Source organism: Sceloporus occidentalis, unplaced genomic scaffold, assembly GCF_023333645.1.
Source record: "Sceloporus occidentalis isolate IW3139 unplaced genomic scaffold, rSceOcc1.0.p SCAF_10, whole genome shotgun sequence".
NCBI classification, from domain to species: domain Eukaryota; kingdom Metazoa; phylum Chordata; class Lepidosauria; order Squamata; family Phrynosomatidae; genus Sceloporus; species Sceloporus occidentalis.
The window spans coordinates 28958409-28978566 of NW_028316990.1; the positions used below are offsets into that span (position 1 = coordinate 28958409).

The 20158-nt window shown below is 43.7% G+C and overlaps 1 protein-coding gene across 1 annotated transcript; it reads right to left on the bottom strand.

The window, feature by feature from the left end:
* Positions 1-2427: 2427 nt before the first annotated feature.
* Positions 2428-19221, bottom strand: AMDHD2 (amidohydrolase domain containing 2). Its single transcript, XM_089476921.1, has 12 exons — positions 19143-19221; positions 15241-15337; positions 14822-14958; positions 14363-14502; positions 12103-12157; positions 10370-10582; positions 9587-9675; positions 8324-8468; positions 8101-8208; positions 6987-7055; positions 3958-4059; positions 2428-3519 (listed from the first exon to the last, which is right to left on the bottom strand). Exons 2-12 carry the CDS (start codon positions 15324-15326, stop codon positions 3431-3433), a joined length of 1233 nt encoding a protein of 410 aa, XP_089333047.1. The 5' UTR covers positions 15327-15337; positions 19143-19221; the 3' UTR covers positions 2428-3430.
* Between the last annotated feature and the right edge of the window lie 937 nt (positions 19222-20158).

Below are 20158 nucleotides of genomic sequence, written 5' to 3' on the forward strand. Positions count from 1 at the left end.
ATTATTATTATTATTATTATTATTACACTTGTCCCTCCATATTCACTAGGGTTAGGGGCACAAGACCCCCACATGAATATGGTAAAAACCACAAATAACAAAAACACCATGTTTTTTTTTTTACCTCAGAGGACACCTTTCTAGGAATTTTTAGGTCCTCCAGTGCAACTCTGTGGTTAACATCTGCCAGACATTGACCACAGAGTTGCCCTGGAGGAGTTACAAATGCCCAGTGGAGTGTCCTCTCTAGGTCCTTCAGTGTGACTTTTGGTTAAAGTTGACCATAGAGTTGCACTGGAGGACCTAGATATTCCTAGAGGTAAACACACATATTAATCAAACCCTGTGAATAATCAAATCCGCAAATATAGAGGGATGAGTGTACAAGAGTGTTGTGTGGTAACATGGATAGAATCACAGAGCTAGAAGAGACCACCCCCCCAGGGCCATCCAGTCCAACCTCATTCTGCCATGCAGGAAATCTCCATCAAAGCATACCCAACAGATGGCCATCCAGCCTGTGTTTAAAAACAGCCTCCAAAGAAGGAGACTCCACCACCAGCAGCATCTTCCACTGTTGAACTACTGTCACAAAGTTTCTCCTAAAATTGAGATGGAATCTCTTTTCCTATAGCTAGTATCGATTCCTCCAAGTCCTATTCTCTGGAGCAGCAGAAAACAAGCTTGCTCCCTCCTCAATATGATATCCCTTCAATTATTTAAACAGGGCTATCATATCACCTCTTAACCTTAGAATCATAGAATCATAGAGTTGGAAGAGACCACAAGGGCCATCCAGTCCAACCCCATTCTGCCATGCAGGAAATCTCAATCAAAGCATCCCCGACAGATGGCCATCCAGCCTCTGTTTAAAAACTTCTAAGGAAGGAGACCCCACTACATGTGAAGGGAGTGTGTTCCACTGTCGAACAGACAGCCCTTACTGTCATGAAGTCCTAATGTTGAGCTGGAATCTCTTTTCCTGAATATTGCATCCATTGTTCCGGGTCCTAGTCTCTGGAGCAGCAGAAAACAAGCTTGCTCCGTCCTCAATATGACATCCCTGGAAGTATTTAAAAAGAGCTATAATATCACCTCTTAACCTTCTAAACATCCCCAGCTCCCTAAGTCTCTCCTATAAGGCATGGTTTCCAAACCCTTCACCATTTTGGTCACCCACTTTGGACGTGCTCCAGATTCTCAACATCCTTTTTAAAATGAATTTAGAGAGGTGCAGATATAGCTTTGGGGCTCCATGTGGCCCACAGGCCATGCTTTACCCAACCTTGTCTCAGGCCAAGAAGAGTGAACATCTCCGATCCCTCAACAATCTTATTCCCATACCTCTCCCATACTTAAACAGGGCTATCATGTCACCTCTTCTCCAAGCTAAACATCCCCAGATCCCTAAGTTGCTCCTCAGAGGACATGGCTGAAGAGAGACTTAGGGAGCTGGGGTTTATCCTGGACAAGAGAAGGTTAAGAGGTGATATGATAGCCCTCTTTAAGTATTTGAAGGGATGTCATATTGAGAAGGGAGCAGGCTTGTTTTCTGCTGCTCCTGAGAGTAGGACCCGAAACAATGGATGCAATGTGTAAATTTACAGCGCTTTATAAATAAAGGTTAATAATAATAATAATAATAATGCAAGCTACAGGAAAAGAGATTCCAAATATTAGGAGGATCGTTTGCAAGGAGTCTTTATGGGTTATGCTGTTTATTCCCACTGAGGCGGCTGCTGCACTATAGAAATAAAGCACTTTGACATTGCTTTAACTGCCATGACTCAGTATTATGGAATTCTGGGATTTGTAGTTTTGAGAACTATTTAGCTTTCCCTGTCAGAGAACTCTTGTTGTTGTTGACCTCCAAATCATTTTTGTCTTATGACGACCTAAAAGGCAAACCTGTCACAGGATTTTCAGGTTTTGCCATTGCCATCCTCTAAGGCTGAGAGAGTGTAGCTTCCCCCAAAATCACCCCGTGGGTTTTTTGTTTTTTTTAATGCTGGAGCAGGGAATCAAACTCTGATCTCCAGAGTCATAATCCGATCTTCAAAGCACTATGCCATACTGACTCTCCACCAAATTACAAATCCTAGGATTCCACAGCATTGAGCTCTAGAAAGTGGTGTCAAGCTGCTTTGTATCTCCAGTGTGGTGTAAATCTCAGTTCTGTGGGGCTTGACATTAGATTGCAGCTGTGCTATATCCCGACTGCTACTTTCCATTGGGGATAGTCCTCCATCATGGCCAGGTTTTAGGTCTTCCAGCAAAAAAGACATGTGAAGTGAAAGTGGAATATTTATTAATCACAAGTGCCCTCTGCTGGATAAAACAGCAGAAAGTACTTAATGCCTGTGTGATGTTTTTAATCCCACTACAAAAAGGATCCACAACATTTTTTGGTGTTAATTAAAGACCAGATGAAAGTTGAAAACAGCCATGTTGGCCATATAGCCTCTAGTTCAGTGTTAGTCCACCAGTATAAAGAGTGAGAATTCTTTAAATGAACTTGCAAGCAAAGGGCAAAACAAACCAACATTGCATAGATATATTAACAGGCCATGTGCATTTCACTTATCTGCAATTGTGTGTCATGCGCAGCAGCAGGGGGACTCTCCACCCAACTTTCTAGATTGCCATTTCTAGCTAAAAAAAAGAGAAGGCAAAAAGCCTCATAAGACTGCCTTTTAAAAGGTTGCAGAGCCCCCTTTTTCACTTTTGGTTTGTTTTCTTGTATGTTTGGATTGTTATTTTCTACTTTATCTCTTATGTTATTGTTAGTCATTCTCACTTGTGGTGGAAATGCTGGGATGTACATTTAACAAACAAACAGAATGAGAACAGCACAGAATACCTGTCCCGTCAAGCTGGCTTTAATCGGAGATGAGGCAAATGATGGTTCACAAAGTGACATTCCATCACGGAGGGGTATTACAGTAAAAGTCCAAGAGCGAGGCACTGTGGGAAGTAAACGGCTGGTGCATGCCATGTTAGCAGATTTGCCTCTTCCAATGCCATCCTAGGTCTTTGCATTCACACAGTGAATGGAAGATGTTTCCATTAGTTCTGCCAGAAAGGCTCAAAGCCAGTGCTTGTGACAGTTAACAAGCATTCAGCTATCTCAGCCTTCTAAGACAAGGTGAGAAAATCAGTTTGTTCTGCCACAGTTCATTGGTAACTCAAAGCTCACTGGAGAAAGATGTGGCTTTTGAACAGAAGCAACAACTGTTGCTGTTGGTCCAGTGGGTTTACATATCCCTTTTCCAGGAATGCTTCAGGAGCAAGAGAGGAAGGAAAGGGAGGGTTGCGGGGTTCAGAAGAGACAAAAGAGAAAGGCAAAAGGCCATTAGAAGAAAGGTGCCGCAGATGTGCAGAATCTCCTCTCTGTTCCTGGTTTTAAGTGCTCCCTGTCCTGGTTCCTGTTTCAGATAACAAAGCCATCTTTTTTCCAGACCTGCTGGCCTGCAATGTAGGTCGCTTGAACGTGGAGGCTGTCGTCCAGCAACAAGAAATCTGTGGAAAACAGGAAATAATGTCACTTATCGAGGAAGTGGATGCTTTGGGCCAAGGATCCTAACAGCCTGTAATTTCCTCTAATATTTGGGAAAAGCAGAATGTCTGCTGAAATCAGCTGCCTTACACCACATCAGACTATTATCTGCCCAGGACTAGCAGTGACTTTGCAAAGTCTCAAACAAAGGTGTTTCCTATCATCTGCCATCTGATCCTTGATTAGAAAGCATAGTCTCTGTCACAGAACTATGCTTCCTCCTCTTTTAGAATGGATGGATCAACCTCACGTTGATATGTGCATCAAGTTTCCAGTACAACAGCTAAGTATGGTCTGAAGGTACAATTGTCCTGCTGAAGCTAAGCAGATTTGGGACTGATCACTGGCTGAATGGGAAACCACCTAGGAACACTGTGAATCCCACTCTGAGCCGCATTTACCTGCATCACTGTCATAATCCAAGGTACCCTTTCTGTCCTCAATTTTCAAGAGCTGAGCAGGATGGAGAGAAGCGGCCTCCAGTGCTGTTTCCACAGAGCATCCTGACAATAAAAGAAAATTAAATGTAAAACATGAAAAATTCTCTTTATTATCAGTGCAGTGGCTGCAGAATTTACTGCCCCCATTACAGCTTTTGCTGAACTTCGGCAGCAGCTCTCTCTGCTAGCTCTCTTTCAAGGAAAAGGATAGTAGAATGTCCTAAAACAAAAAACTCTGCCAGACTGTGGGATGGTCTTTTGTTCTTCCTTAAATTCAGCTTTATTCACTAGGAAAATCACTTTCAGTCTCATTGGGGTGCCCTAAAGAGTAAATTTAAATTATTAATTTGGAATCAAAAGCTTTTTCATGATCACCATCTTTAATATATACAAGATATATATATATATATATATATATATATATATATATATATATATATTATACAGTATATACTTTTCTTCCTTAAAGTGGTTATTCAGACTTAATTTCTCTATTCATAATGCTTTCGGTTGGTGTACTATAAATCCATTGTGGCGTTGTGGTTTGAGTGCTGGACTACAATTTTGGAGATGAGGGTTCAGTTCCTGACTCAGCCATGAAACTCACTGGGTGAGCTTGGTAAAATCACATGCTCTCAACCTCAAGGGAAGGCAATGGCAAACCTCTGCTGAACAAACCTTGCCAAGAAATCCCCATGATAGGGTCTCCTTACAGTCACCACAAGTCGGAAAAGACTTGAAGGCACACAATAACAACATCAACTGTAAAATTTAGAGAATTTGTTTAGCTCTCGCAATCAGAGATTTTATATTATCCAAGTGTAGTTTATGCACCTTTGATCTCAGATCTTTATTTCCTACCAATTATCTTATCCAGCTAGTAGTTTGGATATCATTAATTCATATTTTAAAAACAAAATCTGTTACACATTTCATGCAAATTACCGCTTTCAGAGAGTCCCAAAGCATGCTGACTATTTCTGATTTTTTCCCTATCAAATCTACTCAAAGGTTTAGGAGTTAACTTCCAAAAAGAGGGTCTATAAACATTTATCAAACAAGACTGATTTAATATATACTAGGCCCATGTCTGGAAACCCAGATGTGCCCTACAGATGCATCTAACACTGAGTTATACCTTTGATCAGAAAGAAGGGAGAAGGAATCAGGATGACGTGAATAACAAGAGTAAGTAAGTAAAGTAAGTAAAAGTTTATTTATATACTGCATTTATAAGACAAAGGCGGTTTCCAACATACATACAACAATACAGCAATATAAAAACATCAAAACATAGCATTAAAAACCTTTTACAATAAAACAATAAGCACCACAATTCGTGCCAGCTTGACATGCTGACAAAGGGGGCGAGGAGAGAATACTTTAGGGGTCAGGGAGTCAAGGGTAAGCTTGCTCAAACAAGAATGTTTTTAACCCCTTCCTGAACTGGGTAAGAGAGGCGGCTGAGCGGAGCTCAAAGGGCAGCGCGTTCCAGAGGCTGGGGGCCGAGATGGAGAAGGCCCTCTTAGTGGTGGCAACTCATCTGGAACCCTTAACAATTGCTGCCCAGTTGATCTGAGTGTGCGGGGCGGATTGTACGGGGAGAGGCGGTCCTCTAAGTACCCTGGGCCCAAGCCATTTAGTTCTTCTGATCCTCATGTAATTTTTGCAATGTATCTAACAAAGCAAATTCCTGGAAGATAATCTTTTATTTATTTACAGTGGTGGAACTTGGGTTTGCTCATTCCTATACAGTGGTTACTGAATTCAAATAACATCTGATTATTAAATCTCCTTTTCTGAAGGAGATGGTCTCTTTTTCATTAAAACTATCTATGCAACTCATTGTCAGCACTGCAGTTCCAATTTTGCCTTTGAAATAAGATATACTGCCCATAGATAAAACAACTGCTGAACACTGGTCTCATTCTGTAATTCTGTAAAGAAGAAAAATTCCCTTTATAATGTGTTTCATGGAGCATCACAATGTCAGGAGGTTCCTATAAAATGAGTTTCTTTCTAGAATCCTCCTTTCTATGAAATTCTCAATCTACTCCATTTGACTTCCTCAACTGATAGAAAGAGAAGTACATGGGAAAAACCACCACAATTTCAGATGGCAGTGGAAATGGGGTCAGCAAGTGTTGCCGAGTGGGGTAGATATTTGGAAGAATAATGAAGAGTGTTACTGAGCTTTGACACCCATCTTATAATGGGTATGTATGTACTTATAATATATACAGTCAAGTATATAGGCATATGAAGTAGAGTTTCTCAAATAAGTAGTTATTGCTCTCTTAGCTATGTAAGGTTTGCTGATTCCGTAGAGATCTGTTCATTCTTTATTTCACTTTAACAGATCCTTGAATTGGTGTGAAATGGGTCATGGCTGGACCAGCACCCCAGCATTGTTACAGGGGGCTTATATAGCCTATGGGCTGTGGGTTATCCAACCCGATTTACTGCAGAGCTTGGAAAAGTTACTTTTAGGGATCTAGCTCCCCAAATCTTCTCATGGCCATGCTAACAAAATAAAAGGTAAAATTGAAACTGCAACTGATATCTAATGAAAAACAGGACACATTAATCTATCTGGTCCAGTCTTCTGCTTATCTTAGTGGTCAACCAGATTTCTCTGCAAATGAGGCCTAGAAAGTACAGTTTGTCTCCTGTATCTCTAAGCAAATTTTACCCTGTTCAGTGTCTGAATGGGAGACACACAGCATTGGAAGGCAGACTTACAGCCACTCCTCAACACAAGACACACCAGTTCATCTGTAACATTATCAACTGTTGTGCTTTGCAATTTAAAGGTTAGAGTCTAACAAGGCATTGATAAGGGAGGTTTTATAACTCGGTAGCCTTGGACCTATTAAGGAAACAGCCACACCTACAGGAGGTAAGAACAAAATGCCAAGGAGACTTTGGCTTCCTATGAAAAAGGGCAAGCTTTCCTTAAGCTGCCAAACATATATGTGGAGAAGCCTTACCTGTGGCTTTCCTGAAATGTCGAACACATGTGTCCATGGTTGCAACGCTGCCGCTGAGAGTTGTGGTCCCTGTGGGGCAGAAGAAAAGAGGAAAAAAGAAAGGGCTCAAAAAGACCTCCTGTTAGCTGCCCTCAGGTTGACTTTGACTCATGACGACTCATGATGTGGATGAGACATCTCCAAGACCCTCTATCCTCTCCTGCTCTTCTTAGTTCTTGTAAATGCAGGTCTGTGACTTCCCTGATTGAGTCTATCCATCTGGGTGGTGGTCTTCTTCTCTTTTTACTTCCTTCTACCTTTTCTAGCATTATTGCCTTTTCCAATGAGCCATGCCTTCTCATGATGTAGCCAAAGTACGACAACCTCAATGCAACACAGGATCCCCAACTAGGCATCATGCTGGTTGAAGGATGCTGGGAATTGTAGTCCAAAAGGTTAACTCTGCTGAGATCAGAGCTACTGTAGATTATAATTCTTGTATATACTCATGTATAAATCTGGCTCAAAAAATTGACCAAAAGAACCTGGGTTGATTTATCCACAGGTCAGTCTAAGTACTGTATCTTAACTCTTATTTAAAAGAAGGAACCATTCTCTGGTAAAAAGCAAGAGTATAATCAGTCCAGGAAGCACTGACCCCCTCTACTCTCTGATCCATCCAGCCTTAAGAGTAAACACAAAGAGTTATGTCTGCTGGTATTTTGTAAGTTCTTTGACATTGTTTTACTTTGCTTCATCCTTTTGATCCTTTGCTATATGCCCCTAAATTTTACCCTCAACTTATCCATGGGTCATAGCAAAATCCATAATTTTGGCCCCAAACCTTGCTCTTGACTTATAAATGAGGTTGACTTATAGTTGAGTATATACAGTAAACTGGAAGTGGAAATACGCACTGCCTGTGGGACTTCCGAGTAAACATGCATACATACATAAATGCATGCATATGCAGACGAATTGGCATGTCTCAAAACGTTTTCAGCATTTCAATAAAAATAATGCGCAAGTAAAGTAAAGTTATTTCAACAGCGTAGTACATCAAAAGCGTTCCACATCTGCACATGAGAGAGTCAGCTGGGTTCTCTCCTCCAGACCCAGGCAGCAGGGCACTCACCTGCAATATAGCTGTTCAGCCCATCCATCTCGACTACCTGTTGGCCCAAAGTGTGCCTGCCTGGAGCGAGCCCCATCGCTGTGATGGCATCTGTCACCAGGACCAGCCCTACAGAGATAAAATTGGCTCGGGTTAAATCTGAGTCTGATCATATAAGTGTGTCAGGGACATAGGCCTTAGTGCTAAGCCTAGCCTCAGTTCTTCTCACCAGAAGTCAACAAACCTTTAGGGTGAGCTCGGTGTGCAATTCTCAGAGCAGCAGGATTTGTGTGAATCCCATCCGATATCATCCCATAGAACACTTGCTGACCAGGAGGAATCTGGTCACTAGTGAGCAGCCCCACAATCCCAGGATCTCGATGGTGGAACTGCACAGACAACAAAAACAACCAACCAAGGGTGAATACAATTAATAAGGTCAGAACTTGGAAATGTTACTTTTTTGAACTACAGCTCCCAGCATCCATGGGATTGGAGAAGTCTGAGAATTATAATTCAAAAAAGTAATGATTCCTAGCTCTGAATGTGTGCATGATCTAGGGCAGCCTTTCCTAACCTTCTCCCCTCCAGATGTGTTGGACTACAATGCCCACAATCTGCCACAAGTGAGTCCACTGACCCTACATCTCTAGATTTTATGGGTCCTATAATCTAGAGCACAGTACATTGGAGAAAGCTGAACTAAGATCAAAACACACAGCAGAAATAATCCAGTTTGAGACTGCTTTAACTGCCCTGGCTCAGTGATAAGGAATTCTGGGAACTGTAGTTTTGTGAGACATCCAGCCTTCTCTGTTGGAGAGCTTTGGTGCCACAATAAACTACAATTCTCAGAATTCCTTAGCACTGAGCCAGGGGAGTTAAAGCAGCCTCAAACTAGATTATTTCTGCAGTGTGTTTTGGACCCTAGTTATAAAATGTGTTGTTAAATGAGGAAAACTAGGAAAATTAGGGGATAGGGTTACTTGATGCAAAATGTGACATCATTCTGGTACCACAGGTTTTCTGGAACAGATACAAGCCAACTACTCAGGTTTTTTATTAATGTGATTTGTCTTCTCCCCTTTTGCAGCTATTTTTACTGTGATTTCAATCTGATGCACTGTCTTTTTGTTAGGTGCTACCCTGAGCATTTTCAACGATGGATGGCCAAAAACCAACAAAATGATTGTCCCTCCCTTTCATTTAAAACGTGAAACCTTTAAAGCTTATGTGTAGTCTGAACTACACAGTTCCTTTTGCATCATGTTTAAATTGAATTCTGCATCCTAAATTATACTTCATAGACTTCTCTAGTTTCATAAGATCTAAAACACTGATCAGTGCAAAGCTCTGGTGCTGCTTCTTGACCACGGCTGCTGTGCAGCACCTCTCCTTGTCTTCCCAGAATCCTCACAGTATTGTACATATATTTTCAGAAGGGCCAGAAATGTGCTTTAAAAATCTGTAGAGATTCTCATGGTGCTTTTGCTTATATACTACTCACAGGTAACATGGCATTGAAGAGGTGAGTAATGAAGGTAGCCCCATGATGAACAGCTTCCTCAGCTTGAGACAGGTTAGCTATAGAGTGACCTGGAAACATAGAAGACTAGGAATAATGTACCCCAACCTAAGACAACTCTCTGAACTGTAAGATCATCCCCCATTCCCAATAGCTATGTTAAGAACTGCTGCTGGATTTTTAAGAAAGGGTTTTGCTTAATTATCTCTTTCCTTCTCATTCCTCTTCTCTTTTGTGAGTTTTTTATATGGTAAACCTGGGATGGGAGTGTCTTGTTCTTATGATAATATGACAATACTAGGTGAATTTTTTGGTTGAAAAAGGCATAAAAACATTCATAATACAGTAGCCCCTCTCAATTCATGGGTGATCCATTGCAGCCCCCCCTCCCCACAAAAATGGCAACTCGCAAATATTTGAGTCCCATTGAAAATAATGGCACACACATGGGGCCGCATATGCCATCATTTTGTCCCTCCTCGCTTGTCCCTGCCATGAAGAGCGAGACTGCGGACTCCAAGCCCACACGCCCCAAGCAACATTTCAACACATATTCCCAAAATTGAATGGACACCCTACTAGTTAGAACTATAATGCATGTACATGTATTGCAAATCATATAATTGCAGATCTACTTCCAGATTATTATTTTTTAAACTTAGCATGTATTCTGATCAAGGAAAGCAAACATAGTAGTACGATTTCAAAAACTGTCCCTCCCAGTCCCAACGCCTCCCCCATCCAAAGTCCAAGAGCAGCGCTTACCTAGTGACACACAGATGCCCCGCTTGGTAAGCTCCTGGATTACCTCACTGCTTCTCTTCATTTCAGGTGCCAGGGTGACAATCTTCACGTCATCCAGGCAGCCATAGGTGGCCAGCAAATCCTGGAAGGCCCCAGTCTCAAAGGTGCGAAGGTAATCTTCAGGGTGAGCGCCTCTCTTCTCTTTGCTAATGAACGGGCCTTCCAGATGAACCCCTATCCCAATGCAGAGAAAAAAATATACACGTTGTACAACATGGGTGGGGAATCTTTGGCACTCCAGTAACTTTGGACTCCTGTTAATGACAATATGGAAGTAGATATTTTCTATCTCTTAGACAATGCCCCTGCCATGCAAGGGAGCTTCCAGGTACCAAAATGTGCCCCTACAACCATTTAGTGGCCAAGACGGGGCAGGGATTGCTTGGGCACCATCTGGTTGCAATTCTGCAGCTGGGACAAGAGAACAAACACTACTTTCCTGGATCTCCAGATGTCTCCCTCTGCTTTCCATGCTAGCATTTGGGCTGGAGATCTAGCAAACTGGTGTCTGTTCTTTTCTCTTGGTTGCAGAATTGCAGCCACATACTGTATAGCTGAGAGGGCATCCTCCTATGCTGAGAAACACAGAGGCCCAGTGAAACTTTATACACAGAGGCGCGTTACTGACGGCCCAAAAGGGGCCGTCTCGCGCTGCCGCTGGTTGCAGCGTCTGGGAACCGCAGCAGCCAAACGACGTGGTTCCCGGACGCTGCCAAGAAGGAGCGTGAAAATCGCGCACCTTCTTGCTCCCTGGAAGAGATGCTGCGAGGCGCTAGTCGCGCACTCGCAGTGTCATTTCTGGGGCGCGACGTGCGGACACAGAGCGTCCATTACGTCAAGATGGCGGCGGCCGTGTGGAACAGCCGCCGCCATTTGTTACGGACAGAGTCCATAACAGGAGTTGAGCGTCTAGAAGAGACGTCCCTTTTTAAAACTGGGATGTCCTGAGGATGTCCCAAATGGCGGTATGTAACCCGCCTATAGCTCCCATGGTCCCTTATTTCAATTGGGCATTAGAAGGAACTTCTTGACAGTATGAGTGGCAAGGAAACCAACTGCCTGGAGAGGTGGTGGGGTCTCTTTCTACAGACTTCTTCAAAAAGAGGCTGGATAGCTACTTGCCAGGGATGCTTTAGCTGGAGAGCCTGCGTTGAGCAGGGATTGGACTTGGTGGCTTTTAGGGCCTCTTCCAAATCTATGATCCTCGGCATCCCCCAGCTACTCTGCGCCTAATAGGTTGGCAATTCTTTTTGGCCAGCATGCCACAGGGCAAGACAAAGTGACCAGCATTATCACTCTCAGTATAAAACAAGCACAGTTTCACTTCCACTGTGCTTAAGCATTCTTCTCCCTCTTGCTTTCTTGGTTATGTAAGACAGCTGGAAAATACAGGAGTAGTATACATGAAAATAGGCTTGAATATGATAAAGCCAGAGCTGTGGGGCTAAATTCTGCCCTTAAACACTCACAGAAAAAGATCTTCATTTTTCCTACCTCCAGATCATATGTTGGATTTCAACCCCACAAACCCCAGCCAGCATGTCCAATAGTGAGGAATCCTGGGATTTGTAGTCAAAGCATCTAAACAGCCAAAAGTTTCTGCACCTCTACTCTAAGACAAGTGTCAACACTGGGAAGGGATGATGGATAGGACAACCAAGACAGCAGCCACAACACAAAAGTTGGCCTCTTACCTAGGATACCAGCTCCATGGGGTCCTCCATTTTTTACACAGATCTGAGGCAGAACCTAAGAGGAGAAAAGTTGTTGGAAATTTCATAATCAATGTTTTAATGTTTTCTTTTAAGAAATAGGAACGGCCCTCCAAGGTCTCCTGGACGTCTAATACAGCAGTAAGACTAATGCAATATTTTCACATTTGCCAACTTCTGGCCTTTGGCTTGCTTGCCATATTCATTTGTTCAATACCACTGTAAGGCATACAAGGATAATTTTGATTTTACAAGTGACATAGAGTCAAGCTATCCAGACAGTTCACAGCTGAGGAGACATATGATCTCAAGTCTAATTTCAGTGTTTTTGCAACTAAATCATAATCAGTTAGAAGGGTAAGTGGCATGCAAAAGAATCCCCATTGTTATCTCTGACAGCATGGACTCATCCCCCTATAAGCCTTTTTGGAGGGGTGAAGCTCACCCAGGAGCCTCTGCAGGCCAGTAGACAGAGGACTACTGTGGACCACAAAAGTCTTAGTCCAGAGGGTTCTCTCCCTTGACACAATCTCTCATGGCCACTGTGGATCACCTGTCTTGAACTCAACAAAGGGGCATAAGAGCTATTTTCCCTCAACAACCAAGCCTGACCAAGTGGTCAAATGCCTGGGGCTTTGTGGCTTGGAGCAGTAATCTTTCTAAACTAGGGATAAATTGCAACCCTCCAAATGTTGGGGAAAGATATTTGTTTGGATCGCAACTCTCACAATCCCCCAGGAACACAGTCAGCAGCCATGCCTGCAGGAGTTGTAATCCAAACAACTTGTCCACACTCTGACCGCAGTGCCACAGCCAGAATCGAAAGGTCTCAGTACCAGGCAAGACAGTTTGGAATCCAGCCATTTCCTCTCTCACAGGCTTCAGGAAACAAACAGCTTCATTTAGGAAGACAAACAACAGCCACATGAACCAAAGATGGACTTTCCCCCAATATAGACTGAACAACAGATCTTCACCATTTGTGATCTACCGTGAGCCACAATGTATGCAACCCACCTGCTTGATACGGTGATGTACCTTGTACTTGGCAGGAAATCCTCCCAACTCTCTCTGTTTCTGTAATCCCAGTCAGGAAAAAATAACTGAAGTTTTCTGAAGACTTAGGCAGGTCGCTATGCAGGGATAGCTAATTCTTGTTCAGGTTAGATATTACAGACTTGACCAAAGTAGCTTGTGTAATGGTTTGAGTGGACTATGACTCTGGAGACCAGGTTTTGAATTCCCACTCGGCCATGAAAACCCACCTTGGACAATCACACTCTCTCAGTCTTTAGGTTTGCCATACATCAGAAATGACTTGAAGGCAGACATCAACAAACAACAAAAAACAGCAGTAGATCTCAAAAGAACCTAGTGATGTTCCTAAGGCTCTGGGAAGCTTCAGTTTTGCAGGATCTAGTTTGTTTGTTTTTAAAATAACCCACCAAAGGCTGGTGCAACAGACACAGAATTCTGAGCTCCATTATTTGAGTACCACCTTTAAAGCCCTGCATGGGCTGGCCCCTCTTTATTTAACTGATCTTCTCTCTCCCTACATCCCTACTCGCACTCTCCGCTCTGGTAGCCAAAGTCTCCTCTCTCAACCCAGGATCTTCTCTGCCCCGTCCCGGATCCGTCCCTTCTCTCTTGCTGCCCCTCATTCCTGGAACCTTCTTCCTCTGCATGCACGGCTCATCACTTCCCTAACCAGCTTTAAGACTGAGCTGAAAACCATATTGTTTAGGGAAGCGTTCTCAGGGAATTTGTGATTGTCATCTGGCTGTCTGACAATATTTGATGTGATGTGATTTGTTTGATATTTGATGTTTTCAATCTGTTTTTTCCTTTCTATATGGTAATTTTATCTATTCCTCTTTTAATTGTTATTATCTTAGAATGTACGCCTTGGGCAGGCTTTTATTTACTCCTAATTTTACCGACTTTGTACAGCGCTGTGTATAATTACAGCGCTATAGAAATAAAGTTTAATAATAATAATAATAATAATAATAATAATAATAATACCAGAACTGAGCAAAGCACATGCCCCAAAATAGCCCAAGCGTTCTTCATATTAGCAATGAAATTTAGGGCAGACTTTTGTTGCTGTTATCCCAAACAACTCTGGGAGTTAAATAACTGGGAGTCAAGAAACTCTGCCTAAATATTGCAAATCAAAGATTTACTAGTAGGTGTAGATTGCTTCTGTTCGCCATTGACCTTTTTGGCCCTGTCTGCTTACCTTATGGTATACAGATGGTGGGGAGGTCACCAGGGTTGGGCAGAAAGAAGTCACTCCATGGGACAGTATCTTCTGTCCGACCAGAGAGAGTCCTGCTGCTACATCATCCGTGGCCAGGGAAAAATCCACTCCAAAACCTCCTAGGCAACGAAAGGACACAAAGACGTTGACTCCTTTAAAACCTAGGTTGCCTGACAGATCTCTTTAGAAGTACAAAACTTACTGTTTATGTGTGCAGAATGCATGATGCAGCATTTTCTGCACTGCGTGGATCAAGGATGGAGAACATGGCTCTCCAGATTTTATTGTATTGCAGCTCCCACCAGCTGTAGCCAGCATAGCCAGTTCTGATGGGAGCTGTAGTCAAAAATCCACAGGGGAAGGCATGTTCCTTATCTCCAGATTAGTGACTGTTGATTTTCAGGATTCCTCCATTCTAGAACAACTCCAAAGCCTCACCATTGATTTGTACATCAATAAATCCAGGTGCAATGATGCAGCCTCTGCAGTCCAGGCGAATGTCTGCAGGCTTCTTCTCATCAAAGAACAGCTTCTCTGGGTTTAGGATCTTCCCATCTCTCACCCAGAGGTCCTCCCTGAAAAATGAAGAAACCATTAACCGAAGGTCTCCAGCAGGTCTTACATGTAGGTGGGGGAAATAATGCTAACAGGTTGGCCAACCACAGCCTAGAGGCTCTCCAAATGTGTTTGACTATAACTCCCATTTACACCAGTCAGCAAGCCAAGGCTGGAGAGTGGGATTAAGGCACCAAGGAAGGCTGGGTCAGGCCATGTTGTGCCATCCAGCCACTGTATGCATGTCACACCCACCAGGGAAAACTGGAAGGGAAACAGAGTCAGCAAACACAAATCCTCACCTTTGCAGTTCATGGTTCTTCAAAATCCAGCAGTTGGTAAACTGGAAGACCGGAGGATCCCAGGTGGATTTGTCAGATGGCATCATCCAAGCATATCCTTGAATGGGACAAGGTAAAAGTAATGGGAAAGGAAGCAACGTGTGGACAAAAGAAGTAGGAAAGAAACAACGCAATTTGGCAAGGAAGATGAAATGAAGCATAAAAGGAGAGTCCAATGTGGCAGCATGAGAGGGCCTTTTTCACAGGAGAATGATTCCCATAAACAATTCGCTTTCACTTGTCTACCTTATTAAAATCACATAGTCCTAGTTTAATTGGGGAATGGGGGTTGGTTTAGATTAGTTTTAAACCTGTATGTATTAAATTTTGTATTTTGTATTTTTAACAAAACTTTTATTGTTTTAATGGGATTATTTTAATTGTTTTTAAAGTGTCGTTTTAATGTGTGTGTGTGTGTATAATGAACTGCCTTGGGTCTCAACTTGGGAGAAAGATGGGATAAAAATTAAATAAAATAAATAATATTTCAGACATGATCTGAAACTCTTTTTGATCTTCTCTGGCCTTTTAATCATTTTGCTCCCCATCTAATTTTTATGTTGCTCCATTATGCGATGTACGTTCTTCACATTTATCTAAAGCTGTTGCATTTTTATGGATTGCATCCTATCTCAATACAAGGGCAAGCCACACACGGGGGAACAGATTTTTGGAACGGTGCAGTGGTAAATCAGGATGGACAGAAGGTAAATCAGGCTCTCTTAGCATTATGTCTAAGAGGTGTGCTGTAGATCATCATGTTATTCTGTCAGCAACCGAAAGTTTTCCTTGCTGCTCTGTAAATCAGGCTGCCGAAACAAAGAAAGTTGGAGGGAAACAAAAACAACAATGCTCTGTGTAAAGGGATCATTCCAAACTATAAAGCGCTAAATTATCTCATGAAATTCTTGTGACCAAACATACCTCTGTAAGATCTATGATCCCAATTGCAGGTTTATCCCTGGTAAAAATCAATCTGACAGCTACTAGGGACAGGTACTTTGCAGTGGTGGCCCCACAAGTGGGGAAGTCTACAGAGTCCGCTTCTTTGGCCACTGAAAGCCCTGGCATTCCCACTCCTACCCCTGATTCTTAAGGGGATGTTTTAATCAGCTCTCATATTCCTTTTTAATCCAAGTTCTTTTTAAGTTGTTAATTGTGGTTTCTTTTTGTATTGCTTTTAATCTTTCCGGCAGTGTTGTGACAATTTCATGTTGAAAGGCTGCCAAAGAAATGCCTAAACAAAGACGAAAGAAAAGGGTATGTTCAATGAACACTAGCCCTTATCAGATGAGTCTGGAACTGGGGGTCTTCAGCACTGGGCGGTTCGAATTCACGTAATTTCGCACAATACCATCATACCAGCATTCGAATGGCCCAATCCGAACTCACGTGAATGCGCGAGATGCCGAACTGAATGCGTACTGGCTCCTCTTTTTGGAGCGTGTTGGCCAGTGCGCTGATAAGGGGATTGGCAATATCCTGGATTGGGGCTCTGTTCGATCTCAGTGCGAATGGCTCTGGTGTGACTACCCAATCCTGAATTCCATCGCAAGACCCCCAGATTCCAATTTTAACTTCCGGTGGGTCTTTCCTCTTGCCGGTTCCAGGGAAGCGGGGGGGGGGGGGGCGGTTCCAGCGGCCTCCTCCTCCTCCTCCCGGCTTGGGAGCCAGCATAAGCTGCATCCCAAGAAGGGAAGAGGCGCGGGGGGCCGCTGGAATCGTGGTTCCGGCAGCCTCCTCCTCCTCCTCCCGGCTTGGGAGCCAGCATAGGCTGCATCCCAAGAAGGGAAGAGGCGCGGGGGCCGCTGGAACGGCGGCGATCGCCGCGATTCTAGCGGCCCCGCGCCTGTTCCCTTCTTGGGATGCAGCTTATGCTGGCTCCCAAGCCGGGAGGAGGAGGAGGAAAAAAGCATCCCCATTTACTTAGATGGCCATCCAGCCTCTTTGACAGCCGCTGGAACTGGTCCTCCCCCCCCCCCCAGAATACATATTCACACACTCACACACACACACGTACAACCGGGCATTGCTAATTTGTTGCAAGGGAAGGTCATGGTAACGTTAAAACCAAGCAGGAATGTAGAGAGGAAACAGAGAGGAATGTAGAGAGGGCACGTTGTATCGCGATTGTTAATGTGCATGAGCTGGCTCTCCAGCTGTTTACCGGGCTGTCATGACGTGACCTCCCCTTTCACCCCGGAAGCGTTTAAGGTCGCAACCCATGCAGGGCACCACTGAGCATGTGCGAGGGGGCCGATACGAATCGGCCAATCCTCATGTTGAGCACCGGTGTGACAAAACATTCTGCACTGAATGCACTTCGCGCGAATGCGTATTGGCCAATTTGAATCATGCCAATTCGGAGGGGCTCCCAGGTATGATGGTATTGTGCGAAATAACGTGAATTCGAACCACCCAGTGCTGAAGACCCCCAGTTCCAGACTCATCTGATAAGGGCTACTCTTCCCATTGTAACTACTAGTGGAAGGTGACAACAGAGAAGAATCTCTCAGAGGCAATGGCAGGGGCACCAAAGCTAATGCTTGTCAGTTCCGAGCAAAGGCAGGCTTGGTAAACCGCTTGTGAAGAATCTCGGCTCAGCCATATAAGTCCACTGGGTGATCTTGGGCAAGTCACACTCTCTCAGCCTCGGAGGATGACAACGGCAATCCTCCCCTGAACAAATCTTGCCAAGAAAACCCTGTGGCAGTTTCGCCTTAGGGTCGCCATAAGCTGGAAAGGAAAGGACTCCCTCCGTGGAGGTCTTGAAACAGTGGTTGGATGACCATCTGTCAATGGGGATGCTTTGACTGAGAGTTCCTGCATGGCAGAATGGGGTTGGACTGGATCAGGGCCCTTGAGGTCTCTTCCAGCTTAGTGATTCTATGCTTCTATGATTGAAGGCAACCAACTCACAAAGAGTACATAGAAGAGTGCAGATGACTGTATTTCTTGGGAACGGAGGAATGGGATTTCCATCTATCAACTGATGCAAATGGAATCCAGAGACACAGCCCTGTTAGTCTATAGATAGAATTTCATTATGAAAAGGGACCTTGCAGCACCTTTGAGCCTGAGCAAAAGAAGTGGCAGCACCAGCATGCACTTGCACTGCAGATTCAATGGAGTTTGCTTTAAACTACCAGGGCTCAAGATTGTATAGTTTTTATAAGCTATTTAAGCCATTTTTGGTGGCAGAATTCAAAGACCTTGGCTGCATCCACACTGCAGAAATAATGCAGTATGACATGGCTTTAAATGCCATGTGGATGGACACCGCTTTAACAGCCGCGGCTCCAAGCTATGGAATTCTGGGATTTGTAGCTCGGTGAGCTAATGATCAGCAATGGCAGCTTTGTTACTGCTTCCTGCCACAGTCTCTTTATGACTGTATGCTAATCATTAATATAATTTAATAATTAATTACTTACTAACAGTAAATATACTGCATTTCTACCCCGCTCTCTTCAAACATACTCTGCTTCGCTTCAGCTGCCCATGGCTCCATGCTATGGAATTCTGGGATTTGTAGTTGGGTAAGACATAGAACCTTTTACTGTCAGAGAGTTCTGGGGCCCCAAGTAAACTACAAATCCCAGAATCACATAGATTATTGTAGTATATATTAAATTATATATATATATATATGATATAAGTGGATGATGTCTTCAATGTGTCATTAGATCAGCCTTAGATCCATTGGCATTCAGTCCATTCAAAGGCAGCCTCAGTCCTACTTTGCATCAATCTACATATCATTTGCATAAAGCTTGCTCATTGGTTGATAAGGGGGAAGTAGGGAAGGAGAGCTGCCAGCCTAAAAGCCCTCAAAGGCCCGGGTCTCCGGAGCTCAGCCTTACCGGCTCCCACCCAATTCTTCTCCCAGAGGCGCCCAGCAGCGCAGCCAGCCTCTCGCCCTCCGCCGGCAGGAATGGCGGTCATGTGACAGCCCTGGCCGCCTCCGCTGAAGGACGCCAAAGTGGGCGGTCTCCGAAAGTCACGTGAGCGGCGCCGCCTGGCCGCCATGATGGGAAGGGAACGAAGCGCCGCCCCCGTTGCTATGGCTTTCTGCCTCCATGTTGGTGAGGTCACGGCCCTTCAGAGACTCCTCAAATTATGTGCCCTTTAATAAGTTTTTGGACTTCAGCTCCCAGAAGCCTCAGCCACGTTGGCCAATAGTCTGGGACTCTGGGAGCTGAAGTCCAAAAGCTGTTCTCTTCCACTCTGGAGAAATAACCTCCTGTTTTGGCCCCACTTCAGTTGCCTTGGCCCAAGGGTTTCTAGTTTGGTTTTAAAGATTTTTATTAGTGAATACACAAACCTCTTACCAACAACATTAAGGTTTATGAAACAAAACATACAAAAAGAAAGAAAGAAGAAAATATGTGTGTGTGTGTCTGTGTGTATATATATATATCTATATGTATATATATATATGGGGAAAATACAAATATATAGAATACCTGCTGCTGTAGGCTATATTTCAGAAGAAAAAACTGTCAAAACAGGGCTCTGTCCTTTTGGGCCCAGTGCTATTCAACATCTTTATCAATGACTTGGAGGACAGAATTGGGGGCATACTTATCAAATTTGCAGATGACACCAAATTAGGGGGAATAGCTAATACCCCAGAGGACAGGATCAAGATTCAAAATGACCTGAATAGACTAGAAAGCTGGGCCAAAGCTAACAAAATGAATTTCAACACAGAGAAATGTAAGGTACTGCACTTAGGACGGAAAAATGAAATGCATAGATATAGGCTTATGGGGGACACCTGGCTGAATGAGAGATTTCAACGTGTGAAAGGGATCTGGGAGTCCAAGTAGACCACAAGTTGAACATGAGCCAACAGTGCGATGCAGCAGCTAAAAAG